Here is an 11,293-nt window from a genome sequence, read left to right as displayed (position 1 = left end):
ACATAACTGCTTGGCATTAGGAAAGTAAATAACTCTTTCATGTTGAAATGTTGTGAATAATAATTGTAAGTCACTGTTTGTTTGTTTGTTTGTTTGTTTTTTGAGGGGGAGGGGTTGAGGGGGTAATTAGAATGGTCTCATCTTTAGATCTTGGATAGCTCTTCAGTGTTGTGCACACTGCTCTACCAGAGGGCCCTGACAGATTATCCTTGGTTGGCATTGCAGGTATAAATAAATCAAATTTATGCCTGCACTCTTTTTGAGGTACCATCTGAATTGTGGACTCTTCGGTGACTGGCATTGCACTAACTTTTCTTCGCTGCTGCGGCGCCCCTCAGAAAATAGCAGAAAGCCAAGCCCCTCAGAATCCATAATTTCAAGTAACTGGAACCTCTTATAGTGCATAATGGTTACATTTGATTATTACATAATCTGAATCAAGCGGTGATGGGTTAAAAATCTTGTCCAAGGACGTAGGTACTGGACGGGATTCGAACTCGGGACACCGGATAGACAGTCAAAAAAAATCTATATTCATTTTTCGTGATACCGGAGCAAGGATACTAGGAAGTTGCATCATTAAACGTCGGTCCTTGGTATAGGCCTACGTTGAAAAAAAAAAGTGATATTAATTGCTGTAAATCCAAACGTGTAGCGATGCATGCGTATTTAAATGTAATATAGCTGCATGGTTATTCAAATTCGTGAAATTCTTTCAGTCAAGATGTTTTAAACTGCATGGTTTTCTTTCTTTTGGTTGAATTCACACTTGTGTTTCTTGACTACTTCGATCCCTCCCCCTGACGGCTTTTACTATTCTCTGTTTTCAATTAACATTTCGATTGTATCAATTTTTTGTATCTTATGAGTAGGCCTATACAGGATAAGTGTAAAAAAAAATTGCGATGTGCACATGCATGACTTTAACTTAACATTAGGACCCACTTATCAGCATCTTCGGCCTCAAACGGGAAAAGAAAACGTAACCCATCCCGCTTGGTTAATACTAGTATGCCGATTCGATAAAAAAAGAATGAAAAATATGAAATGAATATTTCACAAAAACACTATAAACCTTTTTTTGACGAGAATGATAACGCACTGCATTATCATAATATACGTATAATGTATCCACACAGATGACAAAGGGACACACTTGTAATCCAAAATAAAACCTTTTTTACCTTTGTTATAGTCACTCGGATGCAATGGCACAGATAGTCAGGGTGATGCGTGTCACATCTCCAGTAGATGAATTCCACCGTTACTTTGGTCCTTTAGTAACGGGAAGAAAGTGAAAAAATCTATATTATAGGCTTGGACATGAACAAAATGTATCCGTCATGCACATTGATATCATAGCAATTTTACAACAGCTTGTCCATACATGTACTTAGATGGATAGAACATAATATGCATTACGTGTATAGGGCCTGCGTAAGTTTAAATTGATATTGTCAAGATGGAAGCAGTGTCTGGACTCTATGCTTATATCTTTTTCTTCTTTTTTTGTGTTCAATAGACAGTCGTCTCAAACGACTCAGCATTCGTTTTATGGGAATATAATGAGTTGCTACTATTTTGGTATAAAAACTATTTCCTTTCTTTATTTCAATTTCCTACTGCCTACTGAGCACCAGTAAACCTGTCGTCGATTCTTAAAAGTGATATTTTAAATCTTCAAACAAAGTTCCTTTTGGTGTACAAACATTGAAAAACATGAACCAGTGAATATAAAGCAAGCAAGTAGTGGTGTAGAATAATTCAAACTTAGTTGCTCGCGTTCTTAAACGTTCATGCATGTGTCTATTCATTTCATTTCATTTCATTTCATTTATTCATTCATTCATTCATTCATCATTCATCCATCTAATCCATCCATTCATCCATTAATACATTACTCACTCCTCACTCAGCCGTTTTATGAGTGAGGTCAACAATCTTGCGGGGGAAAAAAAAACCTTGCGAATTGATGCCATGATGATGAGATGCTAGCATTCATTTTCTGAATTCTAGATCGTTTACTTTATTGGGCATGTTGAATACCATGTTTATCTATTTATTTATTTATTTATTTATTTATTTATTTATTTATTTATTCATTTATTTATTTATTTATTTATTCATTCATTTTTCATTTTATTTCAACACAGTAATAAAAAAAAGGAACTTGCTCAGCCATCGGCTGTTATTTTGCAAGTCCATGCATGTATACAATGTATAGAAGAAAAACATTAGATTCAGTAGATTCAGTGTATAATAATAGTTTTTAAAAAAACGAAAAAAACACAGAGGCCCTCGGAAAATCACCGAGAGAGAAAAAATACATGGCCGGCGGAACCATGGGGGCCATGGGGGCCCTGGTCCCCACACTTTTCTGTGCACCATACAAAGGAATACATAAGGTGCCATCGCTTTAGAGGCCCCCACTATTTTTTTTTTTTGGTTGTTTGTTTGTTGGTTTGCTTGTCAGCTGAACAAAACCAGTGGAAGGGGAGAGGTGAGCTCAGGCCCCCCCCCCTTTTTTTTTTTTTTTTTTGCTTGTTAGTTCATGAAACCCGGAAGTGCCCCCTTCCCCACTTTTTCAAAACGCTCCGCCGGCCCTGAAATATATCTACATACAACAGCACGTAAACGACATTGACAAGAGATTAACATAAAACGTGATATGAAACTTTATGATATATTGATATGATAAATATGATAATACAGTGAATTAAACTATAACTGCTGCTGTTTTAAATGGACCCTGAAATTATTACAACTCATAATCTTGATATTATCTGGACAATCATTCCACACTTTATACATCCCCTGCAGGGGCGGATCCAGGAATTCTGCAAAGGGGGGGGGGGGGCAAACAATATTTCTGGTGCTACTTCAGGGTTTCATTTCATTTTTTTTTTCTTTTGTTTTAACAACATATAGTAGGCCTACAGAGGGGGCGCGCGCCCGGTGCGCCCCCCTGGATCCGCCACTGCCCTGTGTAAACTTCTACAATGTACGTTTAAAATTAGTTGAAAATCGACACAACTAAAATTGTTGAATCAGACAATAATTTGATTATGTTCATACATCTGTTTTATTTCATGTTGAGTCAGTTTCTGCTTCTTCTTCATTCTTTATTTTTTCGCATTGAGTTTGTACACCTGTATGCTCGAAGCGGTTCCAACAAAGCCAAAGGGAGGTGGTATAATCTCTTTGGGTGGAACACGGAATGCAGTGCAAAGAGAAATTGCGCGTAGAAATTTCCCAGAAGTCTTTTCCACGGTAACTGTTTCGGCGTCCAAAATGGCCGATGTTCCCTTCAACGATCGCCGATTTCGACACCATCAACGATCTTCAATTACTACGTCCCCTTACTCTGACGGCGTTGCTCATCCTTTTAACGAGGATCTTTCAGACAAAGTTCATTGTGCTGTAAAGAGAACGAAGACTAAAATTACCAATCTGAAACAGGAAGTTGAAGCAAAGTGAGTAAAGATATGAACAGAATCGCGTAATAAAATGATACGGAACGTTCGAGGCGGACGTAGAGTCACGGCGGACGGGGCGCCACCGGCGCAGGATAACGAAGCATGTCGATGATGTCTTTCACTGTTGGTGGGCGGTGGGCAGGGCATGGGCTATGGCAGAATGGGGCACCACAGGATTTTAGTTATCCGCATAGCCAACTTCTTTCTCCTAAGTCAGAAATTTGCATACTCCCGCCCCCTTCGTAAGTTTCTTCCGAAGTTTGGAAAAAACTTAGGAACAGACTTAAAAAGAAACTTAGGAAGATTTTCAGAATACAACTGAGCCCCCACGCAGCCGCTGTCGCGAAGCGACCCGACAGCGGCTGCACGTCTACTCCTTCGCAGACGTTGTCATTTTCAGTGGTGGTTGTGCGACTCCTTCATGAATATCTTTATTAATCGTGGAAAACTAAAATATAAGGAATCCCGTAATCTATGACAATCATCCAATAATCGGTATGCATATTTTTTTTTAATTACGTCAAAAACCTACGGAAATCCGTCCTTAAAATCAGGTCTGTAAGTGTCCGTATAGCTTCACTCCTCATCTTCTGCGTGTTATTGAATGGCAATCACTCTCCTATACTACAACGTAGGTAGTCGGAGTGACGTCAAATCATGAGAGCAGCACGCGCGGAAATACATGTACAGCCGTGTACGTAGAAGACGACAAGCTTTACGTAACACACGAAACGCACGGGCGTACGTAAAATGCTAACACGGTACCTCGGGTTGAGCGTTCGTGGTTGTTCGTTGATTTTGTGAATCATCGCACAATCTACTCCGAAAAATTCAACAATAAGGTTTGGATACCAACAAAACACCAAATTCAACTCAACCATCAGCAACATACGATATAGGTGGGTGGTATTACTGTTAAAATCAAACAAAATAAAAGACATTTTTTGTGTCCTTGCCGTCAAAAGCGACGGTCGTTTACAACGTTTAAACACTAGTACATGTCAGACTGCTGTGCTTTGCACAGCGGTCTGGTCAGACTAGCTATGCGGAGTGGTTTTCTGCTCTCTCTGGACTCTGGGATATGAAAATGTCCAAATATTAGAAGATGTCTACCGTAGTAAACCCAGCCTAGCGGGTAAAGTCGGCCCCCAGCGCGCGCAGTACAACTACTTGTACTGCGCGCGCTGGGGGCCGACTTTACCCGCTAGGCCGAGTTTACTCATAACTACGGTAGAGTAAACGACCCATCGTTCGGTCACGCCCGTGATTTGGTCACACGCCTGCATCTGAGTCTCGCTAGAAACTAATGAATAAACATGAGAAGTCTCAGTGGGCTATTTGAATGTTGAAGTCCTTGACTAAAATTACCGCCACAGTAGAGGGGTATACATACCTTTTGGTTCCCCAGAACTGCCTGCAAAATCATCCTCTCAACGCTTGAGAGGCCATTTCCGGGGTTTCTTAACAGGCGAGTTAAGAATTAGAGCCTTTGGTAGACCTACCATGTGGTGAGTTGTTATGTAAATTGCGTAAAATTACATATGTATGAGAGAGCAAAGATTTTGGTCTTCACTCTATTGCAGCTAGATTGCAAATGGCCGACTGTGGTTGAAGCTATATGAAAAAAGGTAACCCCATGCCCTTAAGAGGGCGCTCGACTATGATTCGGTCAGGCGATCCACCGGACCACTTGTGAGCGCGCATTTGGATTGCAAGTGCGCAATCACTTGGTTAGTTTAGCAACATGTTACACACGATCATGCACGAGAAGAAAAGTACGAGACAAGTATGAACTAGTGAGTGTTTCTAATCAGTTGTCTTTACCCATTTCAAAAGCAGTTACCTACAAATTTAGATCAGCATTAGTTAAAGTAGTATTTTGCGAAGGAGATTGTGGAATTTGGTTACTTATCTTTTCCAATAAGTATTAACAAACTATACAGAAAACTACAGACCGAATCACCGTACCGCGCGTGACCGAACGAAGGCAGGCGCGACCGAATTATGGCTTAAAAAGAGGTTGTCGGGAATCGCAAAATCCCAATATATTCTGTGAGGATGAGAATAATTTAGTATAAGAAAAGAATAAAGTACAATATTTCAGTCTAGATAAGCAAGAAATTACTTCAAAAACATTCAGAATTTGGCCAATATCGCTAATAGCCCCTTAAGTGACCGAATCATGGCATGTTTACTCTACTGGAAACCCGATGATAAACAAGGTCAACGGCGAAACAGTGATACCGTGATATGTTTGGGTGTCTAATACATCAACACCCTTTCTCTATCAATAGAAACTTATATTTTCTTTGCTATTTCACATGCATCTGAAAATGATTGTTGAAAAAGATGCACAAAAATTCCTGAAACTGACATATTCATACTGAATGAAGAGTCCTTCACATATCCAGCAATATTTGTAAGTAATGACGTTGTGCTTTGTTTTTGTGTCCATCAGAGATCGGGAGATCAGGCGTGAGCGGGCCATGCGAAAAGCCGCAGAGAAACAGGAGCAGGACAAGACGTCAGAAGGTAGCTATGTTGACCCCTATGCAGGCTCTACCCCATCAGTCAACGAGGAGCTAAAGCAATGGCTGTCCCCCGCAGCCCAACGAAAAAGACTTCTTGGTAGGGCCTCAAATGCTGACACATCCCTCCTGCCCTCCACCTTAACACCTTACCTGACAATAATTACTTCCCTGCCATTGTTCCCCCACTGAGCACCTCTTTTCAGAGCCAGTTTAGCTCCTCCATTTGTAGTGTGTAATATGATTTGCCATCACAGCATGTCATGCCACATGTTATATTTGCGTTTGAATTCAGTGCATATTTTTGTGTAATAATGTATTATTTGATCATGTTTGTAACTGTGTTCCATTGATATTGCTGATTCTGGGTGCATGCACGGGTCGCGGAGGAAGGCCTCAAGCCTTGGTGATTAAGTTTGCCTTTTCCTCCCCTGGCAACCAGTGGCATGCACCCAGAATCAGCACAATCTTTATATCATGTAATATGATTTTCTGTTTACTTTATGTCCACTTGTATTTCATGTTGAATTGCCAAATAAATAATGATGATAATAATAATAATGATAATGCAATCAGTAATTAATCTAATTTCATCAAGGAGTCAAGTTTATACAGATTACAAGATTTGACAGAAATCGTTTCATGTCCATTTGACCACCCTGACCTGTGTTTGTTGTGTAGTCTAACATTTTAGATTCATGTAGATAGAGTTAGAGAAGTGACTGAGAAATCAGCAACCCCAATTCCCATAGCCTTATTCGCCTCCATGCAGAGCTGTTAAATCTCACTAAAGGGCTGATTTCATGGAGCATGCAAACGATTTGCGAAGGGTGTGAATATCAAAACAATGGCAAAGTCCACCATTTGTTGTTTTAGTCTACAACAGATTGCTAAGCTGGCACGGGGGTTAGGAAGCGTCATCAACTGTTTGTGGATGGGTTTGGTTTTTTATGCCTCCGCCATGAAGTGGTGCTGGAGGCATTATGTTTTCGGGTTGTCCGTCCGTCCGTCCGTCCGTCCGTCCGTCCGTCCTTCCGTCCGTCCGTAATGAATTTTGTGGACAGGGTAACTACCAAAACCTTTTGAGGTATCCTAATGAAACTTGGCATGTATGTGTATTAGGGGGTGAAGTTGTGCCTATCAACTTTTGGGTGCACATGCTCAAGGTCAAAGGTCAAAAGGTCAAGGTCAAATGATTAAAATTTCACTATTTCCCCCATATCTATGCAATGCCTAAAGATATTTTCTTGAAACTTAGTGTATACATGTATTACCCAATTAAGATTCTCTGGTGAAAGTTTGGGGTCATGAGGTCAAAAGGTCAAAGGTCAAAAGGTCAAGTAAAGTGTTAAAATTTTACTTTTTTCTCTGTATCTTGGAAATTGTTCAAAATATCTTCTTCATAGTATATATGCATGTACTGACTGGGTTCATTGGGTCAGAGGTCAGGGGTCAAAGGTCAAGGCAATACTTCAAAATTTTACTATTTTCCTTATATTTATGCAATGCCAGCAGGATTATTTTGTTTAACTTGATGTATGCATGTATAACCCAATAGAAATTATCTGGGATTTTTTTTTTGCCAAGAAGGTCAAAGGTCAAAAGGTCAAAGTGAAAGTGCTGAACTTACTTCTTTCTCCATATCTCGGAAGTGGCTCAAGTTATCTTGAAACTTTATGTTCTGCCTGACAGTGATTCCCTTATAAATCAAAGGCCAGATGAAAATGATAACAATTTACTGTTCAATACAGAAATTGCACTTTTTCTCCATACCTTGAAAATTACTCGGTGCATAAACTTATGAAAGGGTCAAAGTCAAGTTAAAGCTCTTAAATCCCCAAATACATGCTCTCCTCCAATTCATCCAATTAAACATACACGTGTAGGTCAAGGAAGGTAAACATTCAATACATTTGTGACAAACATGTCATTTTGATATTTTGCCAATTTTGTGAAAATGTAATCACACATTGTCCACATGTACTATAGACCCATTAGGAGAATCATGCATTATGGCGGAGGCATACCAGTCGCCATAGCGACATTTCTAGTTTTAAATATATTTACAGGCAGACATGGGATTTGCTTATTTAAGATACATCATACTTCTGAGTTAGATTATTGCATTGATCTCCCAGACTATTGTAATGTGAAATATGCCTGCCATTGTGTCATGTGATTGTGGTATGGGCATTGTTAATGTGCATCACTTTGCATTGGAATCAAGAAATGACTGGAATACGATATAATATGGCAACTCAACAAGAGATTGAGGATTTACAAATTTGAAATCAAGACACACACTCATGCGTGCGCATGCACACCCTTCTCAATACAATGCATTAGCTTTTGCTCTGCAAGATGTCTTTACAATCAGAGTGGAATGGATTTCTGTTGCAAACAGGTAGGGGCAATTCCCCTCCCCAGCAAAGGGGCTCAAAGGCCACCCGGGGTAAGGAGCGACGGAGGAGTCCCACACCAGGGGACGAGGATAATGGGCAGGAGCACCTGACGGAGAGCTACTACTACACCTCAGAGGAGGAGAGGAAGCCGGAAAAACGACGAGATAGAAGGGAAGAGGCGGGCAGGAGACACGGAAGGCAGCGGAAGAGAGCTGGTAGGAGAAAAGCTTAATGTTGATTCATGTGAGAGAGCACTCAGTAAATTGTAATGTGTGCAAACTGGTAATGTGCATTTCTTTAGTCTTGGAGTCTTTGATCTCAGAGTATAGTTGGCAGTGAATGCTTATGTATTGTGTGTCACCACCAGTATGTAGAACTCAAGAGCACACTCACAAACTGTTCTTGATATGACGGAAACAAGCAACAAATTTTTAAAACATATTGACAGGCTGCCATTATTGTCTGAACATGTTGGCATCCCCCCCCCCCCCAAATGTCCTAACCTTTCTTTTCTTCTTGCCTGCTGATGCTAAAGGATTTTACACAGTCAATACTGGTACCTCATATCACAACTTCATGCAGTTAACATACTCACAGTGAGATCTCTTTGATAAGGATGGTTGACAGATTAAATGCATGTATTGCACTTTTGATGTCTCTACTGCTGTGTAGGGTATGACAACAGCGACTGGGATGACAGGCCTGGCACCTATCCCGGGAGCAGACACCAACCCCCCGCATGGTATGGGGACTATGGACCTCCTCTGCACCACCCTGCCTATGCTGCCCACAACCTCTGGATAAGTCCACACAGGGTACCTCCCATCCCATCCTACGACCCGCGTCTCATGCACACGATAGGTCCTGAGTTCGCCACCCAGGCGTACGCCCAGCACGCAAGCTCCACACCACAGCATCCACGCCGACACAGCGTCGGCGACGCCCAGCTCCCATTTACAGGGCCCACGCTGGTGATCCCCACGCAGAACACTGAGAGCGGGCAAGGGGATGGGGTCAGGAAGCAAGACGGGGCTAACCCCAAGCACGCAAGCCCTCAGCAACAACCAACCAGCCAGCGCATCCCTGTCACTATTCAAATCCAGCCATCACCCGAAAGTGTCCAGCTGTCAACTGCCAGGACGAACCACCAAGGATCCCCCTCCCTGTCAGTGTCCACTGCACCCAGAGATCAGGGCTTGGACACAAGCCACCACTCGGAGATGGTGAACGTCGGTGTTGGAGCCAGCCCACCACCTTTACCAAGCCAGCATCATGGCTTTGATGAAAGGGGTCTTCCACTACTGCTTGATGAGCTAGGTGCTACCAAAGATAAAAATAAAGCAGTGAGTTTTCATTTTTCCTCATGTATATTACTGTGTTACAATAAATTGGTCCAAGTGGTATAGCATGTAGTGTATTCCTCACAAAGTATTGAGTTAACAGGACAAGTTATAATCACTCAAATCATAAAAAGGTTGAATAGATTATGCACTCCAAAAGCTATGGACAGCCTCTGATGATTAAGATCAATTTCTTGTACTTAAAAATCATGTCTGATATTGGATTATTTAAATGTAAATCTCAATTAATTTCAGTTGGAAACCTTTCCTCCTTGTCTTCCTCATTGGCATCATTTTCTTTTGAGATGATCAAGGTGTGTAAAGGGCTTTCTTCTCTTGTTGAGGGTGTTGTTCGATTTAATCATCTGTTATAGAGGTTTGCTCTGGCAGGTGCTGGTTGCAGAATCCAGACTGAATTCTTGCCAACTGCGCCTTGTGGCTTGTTACATCATCTGACCCATACTTCCTTAATTATTTTCTGTACACCAGTTTATATGTACGCTGATTTTGCTTTTTGTTCTTACAGAAAACAGATGAAATCAAGTTCTCCAGAACATGGAGATCATAAATCACACAGTTGAAATTGTCAACAAGAGAGTAGCAAGTTGTACTTATTCTGCATTTTTGCAGGGATTGTGCACAAATTACAAAACAAAAATAGTTGTGTTCTCTAGTAGATTCATGTTTTTATTTTCTTTTGTTGTTTCTTTTCTTCTTTGAAATTGCTTTTCTTTCTCATTACCAAGCTCGCGGAGAGATGCTCAGAGGCGGAGAGGGAGATTGAGTCTCTCCAGCTGCAGCTGGGAGTGAAGGATGCTATGTCAGAAGCAGAGATAGCAGCCAAGGGAGCAGGTATTAACATTCAATCTGATCTCAAGAGATTATTACTAGGCCTCCACATTTGGACAGGATTGTTGCTACTGACTGACAAATTGCCCTGCATCGACGTTACGACGTCGAAGTTTGCTGCTGTTTCCAAATACTATGATTAGATGGGATGTTCACATGCCAAGCATACGAACAATTGAACTGGGAAGCATATATGCCATTTAGCAAGTCTAATTTTTCATGAGTAGCTAAAATTACTGAATGGAGAAATGTACACCGGCACATCCACTCATGTAGGGATCAGAGTTAATATTTTCATTTGTTGTTAAATTAACGAATGGCACCTGACTGGCAAAATTTGTGAAAATAAAACCCTGGTGAAACATATCATGTATACAGTAAATGAACACATCTTTCAGCATTGTGAGTTTATTGATATTTTTGCTATGAGCTTTTTGCTATGCATCTGATTTGCAGTGAAGGATTTATTAATTGTGATATTGAGTAGAGATTCTTAAATGGTATTTTGCAGGCAATTCAAAAGACAGGCATGGTAGATCATGATATGCATATGTTATGCTTTCATATCCAATTTACCCTACGTGTGTTTTGAGATTTAGTGACATCAAGTGAGACCATCTCGAGGCATCCTCATTGTGTGAAGGAATTACATTGAGCTGCCTAAAGGGGATTTTACACCAGTCCTGCGTAGAGTTTTG

At 40.9% G+C, this 11,293-nt stretch overlaps 1 protein-coding gene across 1 annotated transcript in view; it reads left to right on the top strand.

Moving 5' to 3' along the window:
• The first annotated feature begins 3,291 nt into the window (after positions 1–3,291).
• LOC139733211 (uncharacterized) overlaps positions 3,292–11,293 on the top strand; it is a 30,329-nt gene continuing 22,327 nt past the window's right edge. Inside the window, exons 1-5 of the mRNA XM_071644048.1 lie at positions 3,292–3,473; positions 5,935–6,104; positions 8,409–8,621; positions 9,079–9,749; positions 10,493–10,598. Of these exons, the coding sequence (XP_071500149.1) occupies positions 3,292–3,473; positions 5,935–6,104; positions 8,409–8,621; positions 9,079–9,749; positions 10,493–10,598 (1,342 nt within the window). The remainder of the gene's footprint in view (positions 3,474–5,934; positions 6,105–8,408; positions 8,622–9,078; positions 9,750–10,492; positions 10,599–11,293) is intronic.

This window comes from Diadema antillarum, unplaced genomic scaffold (assembly GCF_040938485.1).
Source record: "Diadema antillarum isolate AM-2024a unplaced genomic scaffold, OU_Dant_1.0 seq00000463_RagTag, whole genome shotgun sequence".
NCBI classification, from domain to species: Eukaryota; Metazoa; Echinodermata; class Echinoidea; order Diadematoida; family Diadematidae; genus Diadema; species Diadema antillarum.
The sequence above is the reverse complement of the archived record's forward strand: the minus strand, read 5'-3'. Positions and strand labels throughout refer to the sequence as shown.